The 27,295-nt window shown below is 36.6% G+C and overlaps 4 protein-coding genes across 5 annotated transcripts; 2 read left to right on the forward strand and 2 right to left on the reverse strand.

The window, feature by feature from the left end:
- Window positions 1-10: 10 nt before the first annotated feature.
- LOC116300202 (transcriptional adapter 2-beta) lies at window positions 11-9,826 on the forward strand. The gene is made up of 20 exons (XM_031709016.2): window positions 11-48; window positions 170-255; window positions 344-403; window positions 852-946; window positions 1,655-1,695; window positions 2,044-2,094; window positions 3,116-3,169; window positions 3,431-3,534; window positions 3,827-3,899; window positions 4,739-4,802; window positions 4,924-4,970; window positions 5,476-5,506; window positions 5,764-5,843; window positions 6,479-6,550; window positions 7,239-7,306; window positions 7,439-7,485; window positions 7,740-7,777; window positions 8,171-8,247; window positions 8,727-8,789; window positions 8,959-9,826. Exons 1-20 carry the CDS (start codon window positions 36-38, stop codon window positions 9,079-9,081), a joined length of 1,287 nt encoding a protein of 428 aa, XP_031564876.1. The 5' UTR covers window positions 11-35; the 3' UTR covers window positions 9,082-9,826.
- An 873-nt stretch (window positions 9,827-10,699) lies between these two features.
- LOC116300165 (uncharacterized) lies at window positions 10,700-14,097 on the reverse strand. Of its 2 annotated transcripts, none has more exons than XM_031708959.2 (5): window positions 13,892-14,097; window positions 13,264-13,425; window positions 12,693-12,719; window positions 11,756-11,843; window positions 10,700-11,172 (listed from the first exon to the last, which is right to left on the reverse strand). In XM_031708959.2, the coding sequence occupies exons 1-5, from the start codon at window positions 13,952-13,954 to the stop codon at window positions 10,838-10,840; spliced, it is 675 nt and encodes a 224-aa protein (XP_031564819.2). In that variant the 5' UTR covers window positions 13,955-14,097; the 3' UTR covers window positions 10,700-10,837. The 2 variants fall into 2 exon arrangements, with proteins under 2 accessions (XP_031564819.2, XP_031564817.2); XM_031708957.2 differs by lacking the exon at window positions 13,892-14,097 and adding an exon at window positions 13,760-13,884.
- Window positions 14,098-14,957: 860 nt separating this feature from the next.
- On the forward strand, window positions 14,958-17,667 carry LOC116300163 (DNA-directed RNA polymerase II subunit RPB9). Its single transcript, XM_031708955.1, has 6 exons — window positions 14,958-15,130; window positions 15,411-15,465; window positions 15,716-15,789; window positions 16,306-16,380; window positions 16,506-16,557; window positions 17,338-17,667. Exons 1-6 carry the CDS (start codon window positions 15,051-15,053, stop codon window positions 17,395-17,397), a joined length of 396 nt encoding a protein of 131 aa, XP_031564815.1. The 5' UTR covers window positions 14,958-15,050; the 3' UTR covers window positions 17,398-17,667.
- Window positions 17,668-17,842: 175 nt separating this feature from the next.
- Window positions 17,843-22,140, reverse strand: LOC116300207 (uncharacterized). The gene is made up of 4 exons (XM_031709022.2): window positions 21,758-22,140; window positions 20,505-20,597; window positions 19,816-19,935; window positions 17,843-19,409 (listed from the first exon to the last, which is right to left on the reverse strand). The coding sequence occupies exons 1-4, from the start codon at window positions 21,872-21,874 to the stop codon at window positions 19,299-19,301; spliced, it is 441 nt and encodes a 146-aa protein (XP_031564882.1). The 5' UTR covers window positions 21,875-22,140; the 3' UTR covers window positions 17,843-19,298.
- Between the last annotated feature and the right edge of the window lie 5,155 nt (window positions 22,141-27,295).

Genomic DNA, 27,295 nt, shown 5'->3' on the forward strand with positions numbered 1-27,295 from the left:
CATGCGTATTACAGCCATTAAGAAACAAAACAAAAATGGCGGCCAACGGTTCGTAATTTTTTTTTCAGTATCGACAAAACTTGAGCAATTTGTAATCATTTTTTGACATTTCTCGATGAATTGAGTATTTTTTTCGACTCTTTTTATGTTTGGGCTTTTGTTATTTCAGAATATCATTGTAATTATTGTCATTCCGACTGCACTTCACTACGAGTGCGCTGCGCCGAGTGCACGGATTTTGATCTCTGTCTACAGGTGAGCGAAGAGGGTGTTGTGACCGACTTTTGTTATTTGTGAATATCATTTGTTTTACTAAATCGAGCACTTTGTTCTTTGTTGGCAGTGCTTCTGCTGCGGTGCAGAAATGGGTGAACACAAACGCGGTCATAAATATCAATTAACCGTAAGTCACGTGACCGTTATCCAGAGTTTCCTGAAGGGGTTAAAAATGGGAGCTTGGATTCGCCTTTTTTGGGCTGGGAAAATGGGATTTTATGCACTGGGAATGGAATTCCCAAACAAAAAAAGAGATTTTGAGCAAAACATACGCTTGGTCAATTATGGGATTTGGTCAAAATGGGGACCGGGAAATGGGAGAGCATGAAATTTTAGAGCATGAAAAAAATATCTTTTGTAACATCAAATATTTGTTTTAAAAATTAAATCAAATTAGAAAAATTCAATATCTCTTTTTGTTTTTTGTGGGTTGTTTGCTTATTCATCCTATTCACATAAATTTTTCATTACTCATAGTATAATATAGATATTGACCATTCACTAAGAAGATAAATTTTGGCCGTTGGAATTTTAGATAATTCTTTATAATGTTACTATTTTCGTGCTGGTAACAGGATGGTGGTACATTCCCAATGTTCTCTGAAGACTGGTCGGCAGAAGAAGAGACTCTCCTACTAGATGCCATCGAACAGCATGGATTTGGAAATTGGTAAATTTGTTAAGGATATTTTTTGAAATCTTAGAGGGTCCAATTACTTTTAAAAGTCTGATTGGCTAATAATAAGATAAAATTGCCCTTGTTAAGGAAACCTGAGGCCCTGATCATTCCATGAGTTCTCCTTTGCTCAGCCTTAGCCTTGGTTGTGCATTACAATATTCAGCCAATCAAACAAGACCTGTGTTAATAGAGTGTGACGTCACAAAAACCAAAATTTTGCTTTTGACAATAATATTTTTGATCCTCAATTTCAATAGAGCATCAAGAAAGATGTTAACAAGCCAAATTTTAAGAATATCGGTTAAAAAGCAACAGAGATATGGCCGTTTAAATATATAATGTCCCCATACAAATCACTGTATTTTCGCCCTGGTTCATTACATAATGTGCAAAAATACAGAGATTTGTATGGCGAAATTATTTATTCAAACGGCCGTATCTCTGTTGCTATTCAACCATTTCTCCTGAAATTTGGCGTGTTAGCGTCTTTCTTGATTTCCTATTGAAATCGAGGATCGAAATCATGATACAGTGAAAATAATATTTTGTGACGTCATCAGGTCGGTACTCTATTAAATTGACTTGTATTGTTTTATAGTGAGTTAAGAAAAATTAAGGAACAAATTTGCTCTCCATCGAACGTGATGCTGAGCAAAGGCAAACTCAAAATGTTAGCATTATTTTTGATGTTTATTTCAGGGATGACATTGCTGATCACATAGGAACAAAAACTGTGGCTGGTAAGAAACTAAGTTGGCATGAAAACTCATAATGAATGGGGTAGGGATGATGAAAAACTGCAGATCTGAATGGGGGGGGGGGGGGGGGGGAGGGAGCTATAAAACTGAGAATCTGGAGGGGGATCTAAATAATTGAAAAAGAAATTTGGGAAAAAAGGTAAAATTTAGCACATTTTCTAACTGAAATGGCCAAGCTGACAAAAAAGACAAATTTATTCTATTTAATATAGACTACATGTGAATCTGCAAACCCCTACGTCCTCCTCAATGCAGAATGATATAATAACTTTCAATTATTATGATAATAAAAATATTAATTTCTTAAACCCTTTTACATGTCTTTTACAGAGACTGCAGATCATTACAATGACACCTATGTTCATGGGGACGTTGGGAAAGGTTCGATTGAGCTAATTAATGCATAATATTTAAAGTAATATTCAACAATAATTTCACTTTTTACCAGTACAAGTATATGGGGTACTGGATTTGTCATGCCGACCTCGGCCATGGAGATAAGCATGGTAACCCATGCCAAAGTCCACCACCTGGCACCCATTACAATGACTGATCAGTGGATGTTTGTCAAAGTATCATGATCATCTGGGTGGATGTAATCCTGAGAAGGACTGTTTGATGGGACTGATGATTCAAATAAGATAATACTGTGTAGTTTTGAATTCTCTGTTGTTAAAAAGACTGGATAGCGCTATCAGGAGGATAAATCCTTATTCATTGGATAAGGCGATGTTGTTTTCCAATGAATTTATCCACTGGATAAGATTTATCCATTGGATAGCGCTATCCAGGCTTCGTACAACCGAGCCCAGAGTTAGCCTCAATTTAGCATGAAATTATTTTTATCTATTTCATATTTTGAATATTCATGCATTCCAAGTGAAGGTCCTTCAAATTGCAAAAGTGTTTGTATTGTTGAAGTTGTGCATTCTCTATTTACCATTGAGTATACTCTAATGCTGAAATGAGACTAACCCTGAGTAAGTGAATCTGTAATCGAGTAACACAGCAGTACAAATTTGAAAACAGATGGCATTGGTGGCATACGCTGCAAATGCCTTCTCTTTTACCGCTTTTAGTCCAAAGGGTCTGGTTGCTGGTTGGCAAGCCCTGCGGTCTCCAAATGCGAATTGAGTTTGTTTGATGTGTTGTTCTCTCCCCCACCATAAGGGTTTTTCTCCAGGTTCTCCATTTTTCCACCCTCCATAAAAATCAACATGTGAGTTGAGAGTTGTGTGTATAGAATATTTGAATGTACATGTAGTAAGGAGTGTGTTTGGAGGCTACCTTTAAAGGTGGCACAGGGATCTGTGAAGGGGACTATTATGTGAAAAAAAAATTACATGATTTAAAATTAATGGAAAGAAACAAATTTACATATCCATTTTATTTATTGAAACAGCATCAATAGAGCCTTTCAAGGATAAGATTGTGGACCACACAACAATAGAAGGAGGTTAGTTAAGGGTTATACTACAGGCCATGGATCCAGGTGGGTAAACCATTTATGATCAGGATGTTCACAAACTCGAATACCAATAATGCAGTAGAATATCAGCTCATCTGGCTTGGGGGAGAGGATTTGCACTCTACCCCTGTAATACAATGTCGTTCTTTATGGCATTTAAAAAAATAGGCTTGGAGCAACTGAAGGCCTGCATATCCTATTACTAACCATTGAGTCATAAACTAAAATAGTTTTGCTGTATTTTTGAAGGTTTGCTATCGCCGACAATTTTAAATCCTCATGAGCAGGTAGAAATGAGTGCAGCAGAGCAGACAGAACTTGGGTACATGCCTTTAAGAGATGACTTTGAAAAGGTACCATTATGTCAAGCATATAGGAACCATTAAAATTCTGGTAATAGGCCGTCCCCTTCCGCAATCATAATCACACTAGTCTGCTAAGCCAAATATTCTTCAGTGTTATAGCATCCCTTGACTCAGTTATAGGCTCCGCCCTGGTTATAAGACCCGCCCCCTCCCCACCCCTAGTACGAAACTCCATATGTGTTAAGCTCATGTAGAAGAGAAAGATTAATGTATAGCTATATCTAGTATCATTCTAAACCACTGATGTTTTTTCTTTTTTTTTTTTTTGTTTTTCATTAAGGAGTATGATAATGATGCAGAAACACTTATTAGTGGGTTACAGTTTAATAAAGATGATGACGACCTTGAAAAAGGTAATAAAAATAAAAATAATCTAAAATAATAATATTATCATAATAATGATAATAATCTAAAATCATATGGCTATCATTCTTTTTCTGTCGCTGGTCCTATGCTGTTGAATCTTTGCCATCATCCATTAGAACAATCAACTGCATGACAACGCTCAAGAAAGAACTGAAAACCTACCTTTTTAAGATAGCCTTTAGTTTGTAAATTAGTGTAATAATTATATATTTTTTTTGGGGGGGGGCATATGTCAGAAGCGCTTAGAACAGATTTGAATAAGGGCTATATGTGTTTATTATTATTATTATTATTATTATTAAGAAGAATTGATCGAAAATTGAAAGGAAAGAGAATGTTTATAGGAATGTGACTGACTTATCTAGGTTTAAAGCAAATTATGCTTACCCTAATACAATAACTGATACACCTAATTCAAAAAACATTGTCAGTCTGAGAACATCTGAAATGACTGATCTGAAACTTAAAGGAGTTTTTCCGCTTTTATATCTTCTGGCTAAAAAAATATTCTTAAAATTCACATTTATTTGGCTGACAGATCTCTGCCGACAAATTGTTTTGAGAAAGGTGCTTGAAGGTAAAAACGTGATGAATCACATTTATAGGCTTCCTGTATCTTTACACATACAAATGCTCTCCGTTAGATTGTTTTGCACACCATATCAAATCCCTGAACATGTAATACTCCTTGAAATTTGTCATTTTGGTCCTTGATGAATACTCCTTGAAAAATCCTTGAATTTTTCAATGGTAATTTTGAAAGACCCCTGCTTATTATAAGATGCTATTTTATCATCACACTAATACCATTAATATTATTCCCCAGATTTAAAAATAGCACTCATAGATATGTATATAAGAAGGTTAAAAGATAGACAAACAAAAAAAGAGTAAGTACTGCAGGACACAATATAAACTCAACCACCTTTTAGCTTTTAATAAAATGAACGAGTAAACATGTGAATGTTTTAAAAAAGCGATGTTGATTTTGCTTTTGCTTTTCTATTGTAGTATTGCCAGACAACATGGTCTTATTGCCAGCAAACACAAGATTATAGGTTGGTAAAACTGATACATTTTTTTTATTTGTTTATTTGTTTCTTTGTTTTGAAGTCTTGAGCTACAGTGTCAAGTGAGGTTGGTAAATCACGAACTACTTTAATTTAGTCTTAATGAACGGTTAGATATTGATTGAAGTGATTCTAAACGTGGGCAAGTTTGCATGGGCGGGTTGGCAAACACATGTTTGATGATTTTATACACGGGCCAGTTGACATGGTCGAGTTGTTCCGTGGGTGAGTAGACTGGTTACCTTTTTTTAGTATCAGATGTAGATCTAGAGAAGGGGTACAGGAGTGGCTGACCCCCTGACCTCGACCCTTGCCCCCTCTTGAAGTGCTTCAGAAATCACCAGTTTGTCCTGGTAATAAAATGGTGTACCCCTTCAAAAAATATTCTCAATCGGCCACCCCTGTGTGCAGTAATAAGTGTAGCAAAATGTATTTTAATATTTGACAAGAAAATAATATCATTGGTAGTTATGTTTTTTATTTTGTTTCCTAGCTCTTAGAAGACGATACTGCAAAGAAGACAGGTGCGTGTTGCAAATAATCCTCTTCCACATATACATGTTAAATATTTCTTAATTATTAATATATGTTATTATAGAATTATTATTATTATTATTATTAATCTTATAATTTTACACACACAATGTTCTTGCTAGTCCTCTTGTTAAATTTTTTCTTCTTTTTGATCTTATTAATCTTATAATAACATTCTTCATGTTAGATGCATGCTTTTAATAAATATTATTACTATAAAGTTATTCTGATACGGTTTCTGTTGCAGGGAGTTTCGGGATGCCACAAGGACATTTGCAAGATTCAAAACACCAAAAGAATGGGAAGAATTTCAAAATGATCACCTTAGTAAGTGTAGCAAAGAATAATTTGCAGCTTTTCATGAGATCTAGATTTACTAATTCCCTAACTCTGAGGCCTTAAACAATTTGAATGTTGATCTTAATATTCATTAGAAAATCAAGGATGCATCTGTTAATTTGATTTATGATAAACCAAATCCAAATGCTTTCTTCAGGATCAAAACAGGGACTTTGTGATTAACAAAAAAGAAGAGAACTAAATAGCACTAAAAACTAAACAGTACAAACAGTTGCTGTATGGGTGGATTGCACATGGGGGTTGGGCAACGGGAAATTTCTCTTCCTCCTCCCCAGTCCCCCTCCCCCTCCCCAAAGTGCCGCTACACAGGCTAAGGTAAAGGTAATTTGTTTTACTTTGAGACTGCAGGGAATGGTTTCCCATTTCTCCCGAGCCAGGGGCTTGTGTTTGAAGCATTCAAAGGTTTACTCCTCTTACCTAGAATGGCTTACAGAGCTTCCTTTTTAGGTTTTACAAGTCGATTTCTTCTTACTCTTTATTGTCATAAGTTATCAACCACCTAATCAACCCCCCCTCCCCTCCCCCACGATCCACTCTAATTTGGTATGTTATTTTTGTCCATATTTGTCCATCTCACATTTTATCAATTTTTTTCCCCCCAGGAGAAAGAGAAGTACGGATAAGGATCAAAGAACTTTCTCGATACAGAAAGAATGGCATCACTAAAACAAATGGTAGATACCTTCATTTTTCTTCTTGAGGTTCTATTCAGTCACGCTTTTCCAATCTGATTCAATTCTATTAGTGGTGTTGGTCCCTACACGTTATCCAAATTGATTTTGGTAGTTTCAGGTTACCCTAGAAGTTTTTCAAATGAATCTAAATACCAAGGGCAGATCCCTTTGGAGTTGAAAAATAATATGAAAAAGGGATTAGGCAAAACAAAAAAAAGATGTTATACAATTTTATTTTATTTACAATTTATTATATGATCAGGGTCTGGAAGGTGGGGGTGTTTGGTTCCCGAATAACGCGCTATTTGTTCCTGAAATCTCGCGTCCCTCAACAATTGTAAGCGACGACCAAATTCAATATATTCAAAGGTGCTCCCGCATCCCGGACATTGAATTCGGCAATTCCCGAGTCACGGCCGACACCATTATCCCGAATCACGTAAGATTTTTTTTCTAGTTTCCCGGATCCCTCACCTATATTTTATCTGGTTCCCGGTTCCCGCGAATACCCTTCCAGACCCTGTATGATGCCTTTCTAGATAACAGCCACCCCCTTGAAATCATTCTGGGTCCGCCATTGGATACAATCCCATGTTCCTACATGTAGACAGAAAACCCTTAATCAAAATCTTCCTTGATACTTCCACTCCCAACTCTCCAGTTCCCGGTTATATTTTTTATTTACCAGTTGGTCAAGAATTCGATGAGCAAAGGCTGCGTCGTGAGAGAAGAAAAGAGAATAAGCGAAAAATGGTGGTTAGTAGAGAATAATAAAAATGAAGACGATATTTTGGCTTCTCCTTAAAGGATTACCTGGTAATGGTTCTCTTTGAAACTTATTCTTAGATGTAAAATATTTAATAACGAGTCCGTTTGAAACTTTTGTAGGGTGGTCCAACACCGAGAAAGACCAATGTTTCCATGGGAAAAACACAGTAAGTTAGCTTGTACAGTATCTCATAGGATAGACTTGAAAGATTATTCCGGGGTCCAAAGGTTATTCATTCTCGGTCCGGCGTTTGCTGGTTTTGACGGGATGATTGCGTTAAAACCACAGGAAGGGAAATTAGGAGCCAAGGGTACTGCAAGATAGACTCCACTCTGTACACTGATGAATATGTATTGCTGTGATTGTATTTAAAAGGAGGAAAAAGAAAATAAGAATGATTGCAATTGTTTGATTCAACAGGTTGGCTTCTGCAGAAAGTAAAACCAAAAAAGAAAAGGGTAAGGAATAGGATGATTACTATTAGTCTCCTACGCAGCCGCTATTAGTCTCCTACACAGCCGCTATTAGTGTCGTCACGCAACGCCCACTCCCCTACTTAAGGGAGTGAGCGTTGCGTGACAACACTATTAGCAGCTGCATAGGAAACTAGATTACTATGTACTGAGAGCTATCCAACAGAGAAATCCTTATCCAGTGGATAAGAGGATGATGTTCTCCAATAAATTTATTCACTGGATAAGATCAATCCACCTGATAGCAGTAAATAAATACATAAATTTTATTACACTTTAAGGGTCGATATCAGTGTGATAAACAGCCGTGAACCAAAACCATATCTGTGATTCTGTGAAGTGATACGATATCATGTTTTTCACGCTTTTTTAACCCAGGTTCAGCCAATCAGGAGTTCCTAGATGAAATCAAATCCTCTTCTTGTTTTGATTTACTCTCATCAAGAGAAGTTCAGGTAATTTTTGCCTTTCGCCTTTGGTTGTCAGTCTGGTTTCCTTCCTTTTCGTATTCCTTCAAATCCTTACTCTATAATCTCTTAAATTCTTTATTTGTTTTATCTATCTTCACTATACTTAACATACCATGGATCCAGCATCCTTCATCCATTACATCTGCCATCTATCCATTATTTCAGCCATATTTCATCTATCCATTTATTCTATGCATCTTTCCTATGTATCTTTCCTTCCATTCATTCATTTATCCCATCCATCCATCCATCCATCCATCCATCTAATTCTTCTTTTCCATTTCTCCTTTTCACCCATCCATCCATTTCCTCTTTTCTATCCACCATCCCATTTATTCATCCTTCCATCCACTTACTTTTCCATTTCTCCTTTTCACCCATCCATCCAGTTCCATTTTTCTATACACCATCCCATTTATTCATCCTTCCATCCACTTACTTTTTCATTCTCCTTTATTGACCAGCTGTGCTCAACGATGCAGATGAAGCCTGGTTTCTATCTCACAATCAAAATCATTATACTAAAAGTGAGTAAAGTAAATCTTAATCACCTCGATATCTGGTTCCTTAGCAACCATTTCTGGTTATCGCGCCTTGCTAACTGGTTGCTTAGTTACCATTTCTGTCTGATAAACATCTTACTTATATTACCAAAGCAGGATATACTTCATAGCTGTTTGCTATCTTTTCTCTTAGGATAATCTTCTCCGTCGTCAAGGAGTTCAAGTCAAAACACGATATCCACCAAACCTCGACAAAAGTCACAGACGGACGATCGTTAACTACCTAAAGGAAAGTGGTTGGATACCTAGCTCGTGATATCAGTACTCTCTGTCTCACCTCACTCTTCTCTTACTTGTAACCATCTTTCACCCTTTCACTAGTTTAGTCTTTCAGTACAGTTTTAGGATCTTTTAGTACAAACTAGCAAGATTCATTTCTATAAGTTGCATTCGCCCTCTCCCATCCCCTCCCTTTCACTCCCATCCCCTCCCCTCCACTTCCCTCCCCTCCACTCCCCTCCCCTCCCCTCCACTCCCAACCCCTTCTTTATCCTTGGTTTTATTTCTGTTTGGTATGAATGTTACAGGACTGAAAAAGACTCACAATAACCCTTGAATGCGTATGGTGCCTCTTAACGACAAAAGGCATAGCCATTAATACCCAAAAATGGTTTTCTTCAGTGTGAATTTTGGTATTAAGAATTATGAGTGGCTAATTTCTAAATGGCATATTTTTATTTATCCAAATTTCCTTTTCTGTTGTTTTTTTTTTCGATGTACACTTTTCTGTATTTATATTTTTTTCTATACTTACTTCCTTTTTAGTCACACTGTCTCTTTTTCATTTTTCGTGCTTCTTTATCTTTCCAACTTTTCCTTTCTATTTTTGTTTCCATTCTATTTCCTTTCCTTGTCAAATAATATGTATATAATAGTATATTTATATCAATTTGTATAATAGGTCTAAGTGAAAGTATTCATTTTATCTCCATAGATTGTAATAATTGAATTATTCTATACTCATAATATAGTATTAAAAAAACTTGAGTTTTTACCAATGATAATTCCAAACAAACAATAGAATTACTGTCCACCAATGTGTATTAGTCTAAACCAGCTAATGTTCAGTGCCTGAGCTACCAGTTGTCTATTAGTCGTTCTGAGGTTGAGAAAAAACTGGGGCGAGTTGGCATTGCAGTGCATGCTGGGGTTGACTTCATGGGACGAAATAGACGCCATCTTGAGAATTCCGGGGGGGGGGGGGGGGGTACTACCACCCCAACTTGGGTAGGGGTGTGCCGCCAGGACCTCAAAACCCTGACCCTATCCCAGACCTAAAATTTTGATTTTACATACCCTACCCCAGACTAAAACTAAGAATTGTACACCCTATCCCAGACTAAAAGACGGAAAAGACGGTTTTTCAATAGATTGCAATCAATATTTACTAACGTTTTTATTGTTTTTGTGCAGTCGGAAAGCGTAGTCTATTCGCTTGACAAAAACGACCAAATCGTTAACCCTATCCCAGGCTAAAATGATACCCTATCCCAGACAAAATGTCAAAAAATGATACCCTACCCCAGACCCAAAAGCCGAAAAACCATACCCTATAGGGCGGCACATACCCGTATATCAATATAGGGGAATCCCCCTCCGGGTTGGGAATATGTTCTCTAAGACAGTACTCGTAACCCGGTTTTTTTTCTCAACGTCGGAACTGGCTAAACTAAAACCAATGGCGGCTTACTCGTTTGCAACCTCATTCCCTTTTTTATCCATTAACCTACCAGATAAAGGATTTAATTGATTTAATTATGCTTACTCTTCAGCTTCACAGGCAAAGTAAAATTACTCTCTCAAATTAAATTTCTCAACCGTTTGAAAACCATGTTCTATAGATTCTCATTCACAATCCAACAAATCCTTGAAAATGATTTTCCTTAGTGTCTTTTATTCAAGTCATCAACATGCAAATTTAACATTATATAACGTTCAACAAACTGACTACTCGATCTTGGGCTATCCTATAGAGAGTTAAAGTGGTTCGTGAATATCGTGTCAGACTCGACTCAAATCAAATGCGCGCCAAAAAAGGTGTGCCATTTCCCAGTAAAGATTTCGGCATCATACACCACAGCGACCGAGATTTCATCATCTTTATTCACATGAAAACCACCCAAGGTAATGGCACTGCCTGCGACCATGAGTCCTCTTGCTTCTGATAACGCAACTGTCTGGTTATTTATGCGGATTACGTGACGGCCTGAATAAGTCTTGGAGGTGTAGTAGATTTGAGAGTAGATTGTGTAGAGTCCGCTCAGAGGGACTTTAAGTATCCCTTTAGAGTACATCATTCCGCCGGATATGTGTCCTGTATCGATTTGGTAATCCCAGACATCTAGTGCTGGAAACAACAGCAAATTATCTGTTCAAGGACTATTCATATTTATTGATGGTTTTCAATCATTCCCAAGAGAATTAAATAACAGACACGGCGGCCGTGTTGGAGGATATAACAAAAGAATTCATTGCCAACATGGCCGCCGTGAAAACCATCAATACTAGTTGGCATGGGCTACATTTGATGGGGATCAATTTTTGAATTCGAAAATTATGGAAGGGCCGATTGGCGGGCTATCAAACAAGGGGGGTTATTTTATATTTATTCATGTGCTACACAATACTGGGCCCGGATATACGAAGGCTGGATAGCGCTTTCGACGGATAAATCTTATCCAGTGGATAAGTCGATGCTGTTTCCCAATAAACTTATCCACTGGATAAGGGTTTCCTCGCCGGATAGCGCTATCCAGGCTTCGTACAACCGGGCCCTGGGAGGACAAAAAACAATGTCAATTCGTAAGGCGTGTGGCTATATGTACCAAAAGCTCTGCCTTGTTACCGTTAAAAAAAGCCACGAACGATCCCTTCAGAGGTGTTTTCATAAATATGACGCAACTCCTATTTCAATCGCTTGGATCACTCACCTTTCCCGGCTCTAATTCTTTGGACTTTTCTTGTCTTCCCGTCCAGATGAATCGCGGGTTTGCTGAATGCGCGTTGCAGCTGCACAAGCTGAACATTAAAGTCATTGCAAAGTAAAGTGATTAGTTAGAGAACCGGTCATTATATTTATCGCCTTTAGGCCGTTTTTTTTTTTGTTTTTGTTTTTTTTTTTTTTTGTTTATTTATTTATTTTTTGTTTTATTTTTGTTTTTTGTTTTTTGTTTTTTTAAAATTTTATTTATTTATTTATTTATTTTGTTTTATTTTTGTTTTTTGTTTTATTTTTGTTTTTTGTTTTTGTTTTGTTTGTTTCTTTTTTTTGTTTCTTTTTTTGTTTTGTTTTGTTTTTTTCCTTTTGTTTTTTGTTTTTTGTTTTGTTTTTGTTTTTGTTTTTGTTTTTGTTTTTTGTTTTGTTTTTTGTTGTTTTTTTATTTTTTATTTTGTTTGTTTGTTTGTTGTTGGTTTTTTTTTTTTGGTTTTTGGTTTGGTTTTGTTTTGTTTTGTTTTTGTTGTTGTTGTTGTTTTTGTTTGTTGCAACATAATAAGATAACTGATTCCCCCAAAGAGGCTATTCTAAGTATCGGAAATGAAGACGACTACTTTGCATAACAATGATATCTCACAATGTATAGCACATGCTGCTGTCCACACTATGCATGGGCATAATGCATTGCGCAGTATCAAACGAACAGTACCGCGTCCACTTTGTGCATGGACAAGCACCTTTTTTATCTTTTTTTAACATTACTATTCTGTTAGTTATGACCCCTGGCCCCGATCAAAAAAAGCTTTATGCTAAACGTTAATTCTAGGGATTGCACGAAAGATTCTAGGCCGCGCATATCAAGAGTTCACAGTTCATGTACGTACATTATTTAGCGCATGCGCATGCCCGCGCGTACGTTGTTGTTGGCTTACCGTGCAATTGCAGACTCCAGGCTTGCCCTGTAAAGCCAATATATATGTAAGTCAATGGTGTGGTTAAGGACACAAATTAATTATAAATCTGATGATAAATAAAATTCTTTGTGAAAAGAACGATTGTGCATTGAGTTATCTGAGATCATTTAACGTGCTTCCATCAAATATTCGATGCAAAAGGGATCTAGAGAGACTAAGCACCTAGACTCTTCCACGGTCTCTCATTCGTCCGTTCCGTCTCCACGCTTAGAGACTGTAACGGTACAATGACCGAAAGGACTTATGGGTCCCGAAAACTTGGACTTAGCGTGCTTTGGGAACCAAAATACTCGTGCACAGTCTCTCTCGTTTCAATATTTTCAAGATGGCGGCGAAAACGAGAGAGACTGTGGACGATTATTTTAGTTCCCATAGCACGCCGGGTCCAAGGTTTCGGGACTCATAAGTCCTTTCGGTCATTGTACCGTTACAGTCTCTAAGCGTGGAGACGGAACGGCCGAGCGAGAGACTGTGGAATAGTCACTAAGCACCAAAAGAGTCGCACATGCGCACGGAGCTTCACTCTCACCTGTTTCCCTTCTTTTCCATCTTTTCCATCCTTGCCGTCTTTCCCATTCATTCCGTCGAGCCCGTCTATGCCATTTCTAACACAAACCATAGACGGAGTGGGTTTTGCCATAGACGGAGCGTGGGTCGTTGTGGTAGTTACGGTTTGGTTGTAGGCAGAAACCTGATGAAATAAAACAAAGACTAAGCTTCAGTGTCAAAATCATTAATATCAAGTTAATTTGCGGCGTACAGTAATTTAGTGCAAAACGAAATATCAAGGTAGTTACCATCAATGACAGTGTATGTTCATGTGGAATTGTTTTATTTATGAGAGATTCCGACTTGAGAAATCGCCCCCTTTCTTATGATTGAAAAGACATTAGCCGCAAATATCACGAAATTCCGCACATTTCTTGCCTACAGCTGGCTTCATAGTTGATCTTCAACTTTAAGGTCTGCTTAGTATATATATATATATATATAGTGAAGGCGTACTTATTGAAGGAGTCACTCACAGTAGTTAAATAAGATGAAATGACGGTTCCGAGTATGGAAAGCATCGTTATTAATCCGAGTTTTGGATCAAAGACGGCAAGATGTACAAATATAATATTTCGAGTTCACAGTAGTTAGTTAACCGAACTTGCCGAGCGATATTTCTCCTGGTAGTAAATAAGTGCGGTCAGGATGACGATAGACGTAAGCTTCATTATCCCACTTCAACGCTGTGTAATACAATAAAAACGTTAGACTCTAGATCTGCCTTGGACCTTAAATTTCTTTCAACTCGGGCCAAGTCACTAGCTCAACACGTTTGAACTGGGTTTTCTCTTCTAATGAAAGCGAGCCCAAAGTGCCGGTTAGTCTCCCTTTAAAAGTTTTCTCGGGGAAATTTAAGGCGAAGGAAAGGAAGCTAGAAATCTGACAAGAAAGTGATAAAACAGCTTCTAATGCGTCCAACGCTAAATGGGTATCGTTTTTTCGGAAATCCAGTGGTGTCGAGGAAAATCCTTCACGGAGACAGAATGATGGAGTAAGAAAAGAATTTCCTCCGTTTACTCAGCATATTTGAAGCGGGAATGAAGCTTATGTCACGTACGTGACTCACTGTGGATCGGATAAGATGAACGTGAAATGTTTGATATCAGTTAAGCCTACTCGACAGAAAACCATTTGAGGCGTAAACGGAAGAGTCTATGATTTTAAAAAGTAAGTTTTTACTTTTTCTCTGGCAGACATAAATACTTCACTAATTATAATTACCATTTGGAAGAAATTGAAAATATTTAATTCAGAGTAAAAAGTATCTTAATTTGAAATGATGAGAATATGTAGACCGCTTGGCACTTATGAAATACATGGAGATATAGAAATATAGATAAGTTATAGTATATAATATATATAAATTTTTCCGAATTTAATTCCAAGGGTCTTTCGCCCGGAATAACCTCGTTCCCAAGCACTATAACTTATCTATATTTCTATATCTCCATTAATTTGAAATGGTGTAGAAGTCACAGGATATAGCCATTTCTTAATCTTGTTGGAAAATTAAGGATACATGTGTTTCACTATTGTTTTTCAAAGAAAAGAAGTTACGAGAGGAGATGAGTTGAGAGAAGAGGATCGACACCCAGGCCACATCAACAGCTGTAACAATGGAGTATGGGATGCCTGTGGTAAAATCCGCTGACCACATGAGCCCGTTGTACTTTTTTCCTTCTTCAGAGAAAAAAAGAACAGAAGAAGAAAAGTCTTCAGCTTTTGTCTTTTTAGCGCTTCTTTCTTGATATCTTAACAATAACTATGACTCACAGAGGAAGTACTTCAGGCATGGGTTCTAATCAAGGACCTGGCTTCGTTGGAATCAAGTTTTGCCAAGAATGGTGAGTGTCGAAAAAAACAACATGGCGTCTACACTTGATGACAAATGTTTAGATAAAAGTCTTCCCTTTAAGCTTAGTTTGCTCGTTGAAAAGCTACTATAAGTCAACGACTTGGACTTAGTTTTACAAATTTGTATTATTTTGATTGGTGACTTTGAGGTAATTCATAAAAACTTAAAAACATTAACAAACTTGCTGACTAGATAATTTGTTCCCAGAGAGAAGCTTGATTTGTTTGAAGTTCGTATTTTTAAAGGAATTAATTTTCTCTTGATTTTAGTAATAACATGTTGTACCCAAAAGAAGACAAAGAAAATAAAATATTGCTTTACGCTGTAAGTATAAACCTAGCTACCATACACATCAATACAATGCAATGTATATCCCTTATTTTCTAATGACACTTGACCTTCTATAGGAATTTCTAATTCCCTCTGTGGGTGGGGTATGGATATTTTCTGGACCTACACAATACAACACATTGACTGACTGCTATGTAGGTTCTCCAGTGAGATCATAAGGAATCATGCTTTTATCACCTTGCATTTACCTCCATCAATCAATACATTTTTGTAATCATTTTAGTGCCGTAACTGTGACTACCAACAGGAATCAGATAACACTTGTATTTACGTCAACAAGATTACCCATGAAGTCAAGTAAGTGTGTAATAAATAGGAAGCAAAGGGCCAATCAGATTACTTTATTCTTATCCACACCATGCTATAGTAAAGAAAATTACCGGAAGGGAGACAAAAATCACTGTGAGTTAGCAGGAGATTTGTTTTATCGAGGGTAGGAGTTACCGAGGGTAAAATTACAGTATAGGTATGATGCAAATCTGGGGGAAATCAATTTTGGTTCAAGTTAGCATGAGCTTCAAGTTACCAAGGGTTTAAGATTCCACTGTATTGACACACCATCCAGTCTACTCTGTTGCCTAATAAAGACTAGCATTTTGCAGTTGTAAATGCTGTGGTCCTTCTACATTTATTACAATTTCCATGATGAATAATATTTTTCATTCTAAAAATCTATTGCTCCAGTTAAAAATAGTTGGCACATGAGAAAAATTCACAATAATTATTCCTTTTAGCACCAAATAAGGCTAATCCAAATGGGTGTGTATCTTAGTTACAAAATTGCTATTCAACCAAATTAAATCTTTGTTTCAGTGAAATGACACAAATAGTTGGAGATGTCGTAGCTGATCCAACTCTCCCAAGAACAGATGATCACGAATGCAAACAGTGGGTTTTAAATTATGTAATACTAGTCTTTGTCATTGGATGCCATCGACCTAGCTGTTCTTATTTGCATGCTAAATTATGCTATTTATCTAGTATTTATCTACTGTATTTCTTATTCTATGCAGGTGTGGCAACAGAGAGTCAGTATTTTTTCAGTCACAGTCAATAAAAGCAGATGTAAGTTTGAGTGTATTCTATATATGTTGGTTCTTAATTACAATTATTTTTTTCTTAATTACAATAATTGTATTAAAGAAAAAAATAATTGTAATTAAGAACCAACACATATAGAATTTATTATTTTTCGGTAGTGCTTTGAGATAAGCGATATGTTAATATTATTGTAAGTAAAAAATTTAAATAAATGTGCAGTGAATTGTGATTTTGTTTGAAAAAAGGAGATATAAAGGTTGGTGGTGTTGATGAAGATGATGGTGGTGGTGGTGGTGGCAGTGATGATTATTGATATTGACTAATGGAAGATGGTGATAATGTTAGTAATAATGTTAATGTTACTTGTTGTGATGCTGATGCTGATGCTGATCATGGTTATTGATATTGATGATGATGATGATTATGATAATGGCAATGATGCTTGTTGTGGTGGTGTCAATGATGATTACAATGATGATGGTTCTGATGATTATTGATGATGACCAATGATGATTGAAGATGATGTTAATGATATGGTGATGATACCAGTAAGCATTTCGTAATAATAGGATGTTTTCATGATGGCGTCATTTGACTCCCGCTACCATAATGCTTTGCAAATTTTCTTATTTAAATTTGTATTCCCTCATGAGAATAGTAAGACAGTTGGTGCTAACTAACTGAACAAGAGAAAGTGTGCAAGGGAGTCTGGTAGTAGAGGTTAATGACGTCATCATGCGAATGTCCTATAACTATAATTTTTATATGTATTTTGATAATAATGGTATTTATTTTGATTCGCAGCAAATGATCCTGTACTATGTCTGTACTTCACCAGATTGTGGTTTTAAATGGACTGACTAAAAATTCCAAAAACTGCTCAAAACAGAAATTGTTTTTATAGTTGTGCTACCAGCCTCTTCTAAACCATTCCTGGCATCAGTACTACATAATGCCTTTCCTTTACTTCAGTAAAATCATTCATCTCATGGTTTAACCCAAAGAACATTTCCAGTCACATATTAACAAAATCTCCATCTTCATTGAACAGAATATTTTTTGATAATATATTTAGCTTTTGATTTTAATTTTCATTACCTCAAAATTGGAATGTTTGTAATGAACAGAAAGACATTCTTGGGGGGGGGGGGGGGGGGAGGTGGGGGGAGTTTTAGAGCTAGGCCAATCAGCAAAGTTCCCCCCAAAAATGGTGGTCATACCTCTGTTTTGAGCATGCAGGGAAGTTCTTTCTCATCTTTAGTAAACTGTTCATTACATTTAGGGAGGGTCTTGAAAATTCAACTGAAAATGTGGAGAGGGCATCTATGTTTTATTGCAAAGAATCCCTTTCCAATTCACATCTTTTAAAAGAATAGACTTTCCCTAAAAAGTTACATAATATTAAGGTAAAACCCTACTTATCTTCATCTAGTGATGAATATTTATGTCCAGTAATCAACATCAAATATATTAATGTTTGGCTTTCTTATTTTCCTATAAGTGTACATATCTCATTTAAAAGGACTAAGGGCAACATATGTTACATCATCACAAGACTTTTACAATGCTTTCTGACTCCGTTAATTGAGGTTCAATTAAGCAATAATCAATGCTTAGCGTGCGTAAATCTATTTATGGTGTACGCGAATAGTTGGGAGAGCACGATGGTAGCGAGGAGTTGCACGAGGCGGAGCCGAGGCAGAGTGCGTGTTATATCTTAGTTATGTTATAATATTATATTTATAAACTATCCTTAATAAAAGTACGATCAAACACAGAATTTTAAGTCAACTATATTAATATTTAAATGATGTATTCTGTGTTGCTTACTTGTTTACCTTGGTTACCGTTGCTATGTTCTACTAGATCAACAAAGAAATTAGCTAGGATATCTCTGAATTTAAAACTGATCACTGAAAAATGATTATAAATTGTTTCAATTTATGTAATAGTTTACTTGTCCTGTGAAAATTAAAAGAATAGAAAGTTGCCTCGTATTCCTTGTAGCACTCTTTAAAACAGACACTTGTTTGTGGGACAAGCTTTAATTCCACTGAGTAAACTGCCTCACTGACGATTGGTTCGGTATTGTCTGATTACAATCCATAAATCGCCAAACCTTCGGACATATTGGGGTGATATTGGCCATCCTCATAGCCATGATATCTAACAACTTACAGCCGCATCCTATTAAATATGCCAGAATAACTACGTTTCATGATGTCCGTTAAAAAAGTCAACTAGCAAAACTGAACAAATTAGCAATGATAAGAAGGTAAATTATACGCCGTGAAAAGATGTATAATTTACCTTTTATCATTACTGTTTCATTAGAAACACCGACGCAGCTCACACTAGTTTTGAGCTAGTTATATCTTCTTTGAACAAATTAGCGCAAAGTTTTGTAGGTCTACTAAAATTATTAATTTGTGAAATTTCTTACGATTTTTTTACGGATATATGGTTTGCACTCTACCATAATGGTGCAAGTCCCAAGAAGGTCTTGATCTCCGCATTCATGATCTTTGCGTCTTTTTTCGTCTTGTATGCAACTTTGCATTTACATCGCCCTATCTATGCAACATTACCTGCAACAGCTATACGCCGTGTTTCAGAGTGTTACTGCTGTAATGCCGTGTCACTAACAAGACGCAAGGAACAATATACATGTCCACTACAGTGTTTAACAACCTTAGGTGTAATTCTTTCACTTTCTCTAATATTAGTAAATTCTCTTCATTATAATCTCTGTATTTCATACAACATTATTTGGCCTCTTTGTCTTGTGTGTTGATTGGAGGTAAGGAAACCACCTTGGATTCAGCAGGGCTTTCATTCTTTTTCTTCTCGTTTTGTTTCTTACTCTTCTTGGATTTCTGGGATAAAAATAATCAATTTTTAAATAAAGATATCGTGTGTGATTTACAGCTTTCTGATTGGCTGATTGATGTCATTTAGAGGTTATGCCATTTTCGTGCAAACGACTCAACCAATCAGAAGGCATTGCCATAACACCATACAGCCATGGACAACTTTCAACATGACATTCTGGACTGGGCTTCTGGACTTGTTATAACGTGAGAAGAGTTTGTTAATAAGCTCTCTCTTGATTTTAGGCGGGGTTTTTGTCCGGGTTCTCTGGTTTTCTTCCCTCAGAAAAACCCCTCACGCTAAATTCCAATTCCATCAGTTAACCGTTGACTTTCAGATCGGCCAAGACGTGTTCTTTCAGCATTTTATGATCATATATGATAAAATTTGAACTCGCACAAGTATCCATACCTTACTGTTATGCAAGCCTGTATCAGGGAAATAGGATCTTTGTGTCGTAGTGATCTGCACAAGTCTTTCTAAAAGCTTTCGATTCTCTCTGTCAATTAGCGCCTGACGTCTCTCCTCCGCCTGTCGACAAGAGAGAATCAAACAATTGACGTTTGTTCCGAACTTCTTAGTCGTTGAGTTGATTTATGATACTTGGAGATTACGTATATGCGTCGGATATTCGAATGGAAGAGTGAATAGAACTTCAAGTGGGGTCAAATGTAAGGAACTACTTTGATTTATATCTAGATAGAAAGTGAAGTGCAAAATAGAAAAGCAATTCTGTAAGGCGTACACAACTGAGAGAAGTCCCGTGTGAATTCATATTGAGTGGAGTTTCATCCCTTTCCATGTTTTGGGATTTTTTCCTTCCATCCTCTGGATTTTGGTTTTCCTCCCTCCACAAAAATCAAATTCCATACTCCAATTCGTTCGGAGGTGCGCTTTGGCCGTGAGCATTTCCTGTGTAATCAAAGGAAAAAAAGTCGCATTCGCGCGCGTTTCACTTGTGTCTTCACCTTTTATCGCTCACAAGCTTGTTTGACCTATTTTAACTAAAGTCTAAGGTATTTTAGCTTGCGCCACTTGCATGGCGTTTCTTGTACAGAAAAACAATTTTACAAAATTAACAAAGAACAAAAATAAGTTACTATTGCTCGTCGCATTTTCATCTGTAGCTGAACTTCCTCGTAGTTGAAGTTTAATCTGTTCTGGTCTCGCACTGTTCCTTTGATTTGATCTAACTATTGAAAAATAAAGGATAAAAAAGTTTTGAATACAGTAAATAACTATCTCTAAAAGATACGTAATAATGAACCTTCAAATCTTTAGCAGAAAATCCTCATTGAAAAGAGGAAAAAAAAAAATGCTTTCATGTTTCGTCAACATGGCTGCCCATGCATCAATAATCGTTACTGGTGGGCTGGGATTTTCAACTTACAGGACTATTTTTGACTGGAATCTAAAGACAAAAACCCCAAAATGTCTCAAGTTTATATTGTTCTTCGTTAAACCTCATTTTCAGAAAACAATGGTAAAACCGCGAATAATATTTTTTTCTTTTTTGAAGTGAAGGCGCTAATAAATCAAAACACCGGATTTCAATGCAAAACATCACCTATGTTTTTAGCACATTCTATTTTAGAATTTCTTGATCATTATATGTGACGAATATTAGTAAAAATTGGTCAACTTGCAGATGGTCCAAAAGTACTTTTAAAATTTACGTGGTTCAAATGAAACTTCACTTCAGAACATCGATTTGCGTTTTAGTTGAATTTGAATTGAACTCTGGAATAAAAAAAACAAGATGCCAGTTATTGAATATATTGCTTTAGCTTGTCTATAAAAACAAGATGATTTCTTATCGCATGAAGAATATTGATTTTGATATTTCTTCGACGTTTTATATTTTCACACGCTTTGGGTTTTCACCAAATGTACTAGGGTGTTATATATAGTCAAGTTGAAAAAAATATTTGAAAAATAAAATAAATATACTTTTAGGTTTACATAATTATGTTAGGCTAATATAGGATTGTATATACGTTTTGTAAAATAAATTTAACAAATGTACATTACACAAGACGCTTGCAAAACTTTTATTGGTCATTACAATATTACTTTAATAATCTTAAATCATGTTTATCCTGAAATAACAAAAACAAAAAGTATTTGTTCCACAGTTAAGTCACCTAAATAATGCATAATCTTAGGTAATCTTAGTTGAGGATTATTTCAAATCATGCGTGCAAATTTAAAGTTAAGATCTCCTAGCGAAATCTTGAGCAAGCTTTGTATCAATCAAAGGCGTTATACGATTTTATTCTTGTAAAGCTAGTTAAAGTTTTCTATATTCTATATTATACCATGTCATCACATAAGTAAAGAGATTTAGACTCACTCTTTTCCTGTGCTTTTCGTATGTTATTTTCTGCCATTTTTTGTCCAAAATATCATTTCCAGGAACAATGGAAGTCTCCATTTTCTTTCTTCTGTTGTTCGTAGGGAATTGTAACATGCTATTAAAACATATACTGTCGAAAATCACTGATGTTTCTTCATCACAACCAAGTCTGGGCAGACATGCTGCTGCTCAAGAGGGCAAATCGGAAATGTAGACTCAAATGTTCTTTATAAAGCAAATTATTTCCCTTCAAAATGGAATACTTTATCCCACGTATAGTTTTTTTATTCACCTGCAGGGTTTCCGTCCTAATATACCATTTTCTAGTCTAAAATACTTTGTTACTCGCTATGGCGACAGTGGATTTCAACACAAGCCGAAGCAGTGAATAACAAATGAATTTGAGGTGACTATGATTTGACATGCGAGGCGGTGGCTGTTTGCACACTTCAGTTAATGCTCTGTCATAAGAAGAGGACCTTATTGGTTGATTTGCCAAGTAAGCATAACTGTGTCTTGACCGTTAGATCTATGTAAATAATAGTTTAGTTGAGGCTGAAATGGCTTACAAACTGTCACAATTCATAGATTCCCGGCATCTTAAAAACAGCGATTAGTTTATGCGAATAGTTTGCTTTCCTGTTCGAGCCAATTCAAGTTAGAAATTTCTTTCTTTAATAAGTTCATTATCCAACATATATCTTGAAGCCGGGGACAGCGGAAATAAAAAATAGAATGTTTGGGTCTTTCTTGGCGTAGCAAGCTTCATTGTATTCTGGGTTACGTTCGGGTTTTTGTATTCCAGGATATTGTTTAGCTCCAAACTCATTGTTCTCGGCTATTGTTTTATTGTCTTCATGGCTCAGGTGCCTTGCAACACCAAGAAAGAGCCAATATTTCTGGCACGACTTCACGGAGAAAACTATACAAAGTTTTCCTGATGATGCAACTGCTTCGGGGCAATAAAATTATACAAAGGAAGAAAAGATAGAATGAAGAAAGATCGAACAAAGAAAGAAGGAAAGACTGTAAGAAAGCAAGAAAGGAAGGCTGTACTGAAAGCCTTTGTTTCTATTGCCTTTCTCAACTGGAAGCTTATGGACAGCGGTACGTTTAAACCGAGAATGCGCATTTTTCCATCGTCATAGTTTTTCTTTACGAAGGATAAATATCATAACGCACCAAACATCACGGTCAAACACATTAGATTGTACCACACCACACCACACCACACCACACCACACCACACCACACCACACCACACCACACCACACCACACCACACCACACCACACCACACCACACCACACCACACCACACCACACCACACCACACCACACCTCACCTCACTGTATATGTCTTGCTTTTTCTGCTTGCATGCTGACAATATTTGCACTACACTTTGAAACGAAGCTGTTTTCTTTGCGCTGCTCTTGCGTATTTTAGTCTTATTTTCTTTCTACCTGATGATCACTTTTCTTTAAACTTTGGAAGAAGCAGGACGGATGCCAGTAAGAGGTGCGCATGGAGGTGCGCAACTTCCAAATTGTTTCCGCCATGTCCCTCGTCTCTCTCGACTCCTTGATGAAAGTGGCGTTTAAGAAAACAAATTGGGGGACGCTCACAGCAAAAAAAAAAAAAAAAAAACTGTTCTTACTACGTTTCTATACCGTAACCGTCACTCAATTTTTTCGTTTTTCATGGAATCATGTTAAGAACAGCATTTACTAGTGAAATAATATTTAACTCGAAATATTAAAGATAAAGTGCACCTCTCGAGTCATTCAAACCAAATGAACTGATTGATAAACGAGAGAACTTCATATGGTCAATCTACGTCATGACCGACGTGACAATGGTGCGAGTGCGCGCAGTTACGTACGGGACCAATTAGAACGCGTCGTCATTTTCCTTATAAGGACACAGTTGAGCCACACCGGTTAGTGGTCAGCGGTTAACTAAAATAGTTATTAAACCACAGGAAACCCAGTCTTGGGTTATTACCTAATTTCAAGAAAGTGTCATATAAAAATAGCAAACTAACAAACAGGAATTAACTATTTTCTATAGGCGAAACAGGAGTAATTATATTACTGTTTTGAAGGAATCGAAGAGACTAAACATTTTTGATCTTACCTTGTTTGCATATACCAAAACTACGGTTTGGACTTCTTCACTGCGTATCCGCGTATCCAAGCATTTAAAGGAATGGTTTGAAGTGCGGGGTATTCGATAGTTACTCCCATTAAGTTTTTCTCTTTCGTAGTAGGATCAACAGTAGAAGTTGATCAGGTTCAATGACGTCAATATTACGCATCTCTTATTGTATTCAAAACAATAACCTATAGTAATTGCGTCTCTAATTAACTCCGGAACACAATTCCTTGGATTACTACTCAAGTTGTTTACTGGACATTTTGGTTACTCAAAAATAAAGCTCCCGTTTTAACTTTTCTGCCTTGGCTGGTTTCCACTAAAGATTATTATTATAACGACTAATATTGAAGTAAATTTAGCAGCTTTCACATTCTACTTGAGGAGAGCCATTCGAGTCTTTCTGCATGTACCGCCAACCCATTGTATTATTAATTGTTCAGAAATAATTGGACACCGTGTTCTAAAGAAAGCCGATTTGCAATGGAAATTTCACACATTTTGGTATAAAAAGCTTCCCAAAGGAGTTTTGATTCATTTTTATTCGTTCGGCGTTGCAACAGGAGGTCAAAACAAGATGAAGCTTTACACTTTTATAGTAGTGGCAGCTTTGCAAATTTGCTTTGCAGGTAAGACTGTTTCTATATAATAGTGAACATGACTTTTTTTGCATGGAAACTTAACATTCTTCGCTACACAAACCAAATTTCTTTTTGAATTGAGCCCGTAAACAGAGCTGTTTAAACAAGACCTGGCAAACATAAAGATTTCGTTATACATTTTTCAGTGGGTTATGTACGAAGGGTTTTCAGATATTTTTATGTTTTCAGTTCTTCATTAGGGATTTCAATGGTTTCTATGGAGGTTTATTCAAGATGTTAATAATGTGATGTTATTAGTTCGGGCGTAGATTCACTGAACTACGCGCCAAAGTATGTACTCGATAATCCATGAGTTGCTGGGGGAAAAAAACAGTGAGATTATCTTAATTGTTTAAAACTACTACCTAGGATAAACAACGAAAGAAATTTTTTAAAGAAATCTTGCAAATTTCAAGGGAATTTTGAAGGGACTTGTTACCTGGGTGTTGATTGAACGATGGTTGTCATGATCACGGTGATAAACACGGCTTTTCAACGGCTTTTCAACAATAGCGCAGCGCAACCGTGACGTCATAAAAACGAAGACAAAGGCGAAATTCGGACAAACAAACTTACAAGTTTACTTTCAGCAGATAATTTTCACAGCCGATCGCAGTTGATCTTAGTTTACATGGGTTATTATTGTAACTTTAAGTAAAAATAACAAAATCGATTCGTATAATCCTCGTAGCGGTTAAACAGAATGCAGTGTTTTGTCCGAATCTTTAAGCTATTTTTAGAATCAGTGCGCTGCGCTCTACAGTGTTACCTACCGGCCTCAAAACTAAATTGCATCCATACTCCAAAACTAATAAAAAGAGACCAACAAAATTTTGAGTTTAATTCTCTTTTTTATTATGTGCTATGTTTGATGCATTACGTTGGCTTTCTTCAAGGCCCTTTTCGCCGAATAAAATTATCCTCACCTTCACATCATTTCTCGAAGATATAACTAGCTAAAAACTAGTGTGAGCTGCGTCGGTGTTTCTAATGAAACAGTAATGATGAAAAGGTAAATTATACACCGTGAAAAGATGAAAAAACTTACTAACGTTTCGGACGCTAGTCCTTCGTCGGAGTAAAGGAGGTCTTTTACTCCGACGAAGGACTAGTACCGAAACGTCAGTAAGTTTATTCATCTAGAATAAGGACTCGATTTAAACTAGCTTGACTAGTACTCACTTTTCTGTTTTGGCCTACTTCAGCTTCTGCCGATTACACTCGTCTTGGCTGCTACAAGGACACTTTCTTCGGGGCAATGTCCAAAAAACTTGGGAACGTCGGATCAATTGAGCAGTGCGCTGAACTTGCTAAGAAGAGAGCTTTTTCGACCTTTGGTGTTCAAAATGGCAGGGAATGCTACTCTGACGAATCAGCAGCTTCAAAGTATAAAACGTTTGGAGTTTCGGGGGATTGTCGAAATGGTATGGGAGGAGTTTGGGCCAATGATGTTTATCAGTTTTCTGGTAGGTGTTTTTTCCATGATTTTTCCATCATTTCATTCTAGTATCCTATATTCTATATCTTTTTGTTTTTTTGTTTGTTTGTTTTTTTTTTTTTTGTTGTTGTTGTTGTTTTTGTTTTGTTTTTTGTTTTTGCTTTTCGTTTCTTCAGTCCCCTTCTGTCCTATCCTACTTCTCTGATCTACTCTGCTCTTCTTTTTCTTTCTTTCTTTCTTTTCTTTTCCTTTCCTTTTCGCTTTTGTCTCATGCAGTTACACTCACACTCTGTATACATCATTTCTTGTAGTTACATTTAAGGACCTCGGCTGCTTTAAAGACAACGTCTTGTCAAGAGCATTGCCAACTTTTCTTGGTATTTTGGACAAAAGTACGTCCGTGAGAACATGTGGTGATCTCGCTAAACAAAAGGGTTTCTCAACCTTCGCAGTCCAATTTGGCGGCCGGTGCTACTCGGGGGAAAACGCTGCTACAGAATACAATAAATATGGCTCTGCCACCAACTGTGCCGGGGATGGCACTGGAGGTAGCTCGGCAAATAACGTCTATCAGCTACCTGGTACGTTTGGACTGCTTTCCTTTATCTTAATTAAATTTAAATGTATTGATTCTATTTGAGTTTATTACCTTATTGATAAGGTTTAGTATTATTGATTACATTTCCGTTGCTGAAGTCTAGAAATGCATCAAGTGATAATCGGTTTTGGTACGTTTTGATTGCTTTCTTTTGTTATGATTAAGTTTAGGTTATTGAGTTTGAGTTGAGTTAAGTCTAGATATGGCATATAATGATAATCGTGATGAATCGAATAGTTATATACAAAGCGTATAAACAAGACAAAAACAAAAAGAAGGGGAAAACCACTATTACGCACAGCCAACATACACTGCAAACCTCTAGGATGTTATGAACAAAAACAGAATTTCGATGTAGTATAATACCTGAAAAGTTAACACGTTGTAGAGTTTGAAAACAGCAACATTTAGAAGCAAGACAAAACATCTAGATACGAAGAAGTGCCTTTGCATCGAGGCGAGACGAACGTTGAGCTTTGCAATGATAGAGACCTTTTTTAACACCTCGAACAGTTATTCACATGCAGTCTCTATCATTGACAAGCTCACCGTTCGTCCCGCTTCGATGCAAAGGCACGGCTATCTTTCAATATGACGCATGGAACTGTGACTAAGGCGACTATTCAGTTGATGGCAAGAATATATTTCTAAACAAAGTTTTCGAGAATTTAAACCCAATTTATTGAGCATCACACCCCTGACGAG

Source organism: Actinia tenebrosa, unplaced genomic scaffold (genome assembly GCF_029948245.1).
Source record: "Actinia tenebrosa isolate PJP-AT-01 unplaced genomic scaffold, QUT_ActTen_1.0 PGA_scaffold8__29_contigs__length_14323225, whole genome shotgun sequence".
Lineage (NCBI taxonomy): Eukaryota > Metazoa > Cnidaria > Anthozoa > Actiniaria > Actiniidae > Actinia > Actinia tenebrosa.

What these genes read in the sequence shown, in the direction of transcription:
- LOC116300202 (XM_031709016.2), top strand. An exon ending in CAGCATGGATTTGGAAATTG is followed by an intron (nt 947 to 1,654) that starts GTAAATTTGTTA and finishes TGTTTATTTCAG; the next exon opens with GGATGACATTGCTGATCACA. An exon ending in CAGCAAACACAAGATTATAG is followed by an intron (nt 4,971 to 5,475) that starts GTTGGTAAAACT and finishes TTTGTTTCCTAG; the next exon opens with CTCTTAGAAGACGATACTGC.
- LOC116300165 (XM_031708959.2), bottom strand. Translation starts at nt 13,954, where the DNA reads ATGAAGCTTACGTCTATCGTCATCCTGACCGCACTTATTTACTACCAG. An exon ending in CTGGAGTCTGCAATTGCACG is followed by an intron (nt 11,844 to 12,692) that starts GTAAGCCAACAA and finishes TTTAATGTTCAG; the next exon opens with CTTGTGCAGCTGCAACGCGC. An exon ending in AAGAATTAGAGCCGGGAAAG is followed by an intron (nt 11,173 to 11,755) that starts GTGAGTGATCCA and finishes TGTTGTTTCCAG; the next exon opens with CACTAGATGTCTGGGATTAC.
- LOC116300163 (XM_031708955.1), top strand. Translation starts at nt 15,051, where the DNA reads ATGACTCACAGAGGAAGTACTTCAGGCATGGGTTCTAATCAAGGACCT. An exon ending in ATCAAGTTTTGCCAAGAATG is followed by an intron (nt 15,131 to 15,410) that starts GTGAGTGTCGAA and finishes TCTTGATTTTAG; the next exon opens with TAATAACATGTTGTACCCAA. An exon ending in GATGATCACGAATGCAAACA is followed by an intron (nt 16,381 to 16,505) that starts GTGGGTTTTAAA and finishes TATTCTATGCAG; the next exon opens with GTGTGGCAACAGAGAGTCAG.
- LOC116300207 (XM_031709022.2), bottom strand. Translation starts at nt 21,874, where the DNA reads ATGTTACAATTCCCTACGAACAACAGAAGAAAGAAAATGGAGACTTCC. An exon ending in TGAAAATGCGACGAGCAATA is followed by an intron (nt 19,936 to 20,504) that starts GTAACTTATTTT and finishes TCTTGTCGACAG; the next exon opens with GCGGAGGAGAGACGTCAGGC. An exon ending in CAGGCTTGCATAACAGTAAG is followed by an intron (nt 19,410 to 19,815) that starts GTATGGATACTT and finishes TTTTTATCCCAG; the next exon opens with AAATCCAAGAAGAGTAAGAA.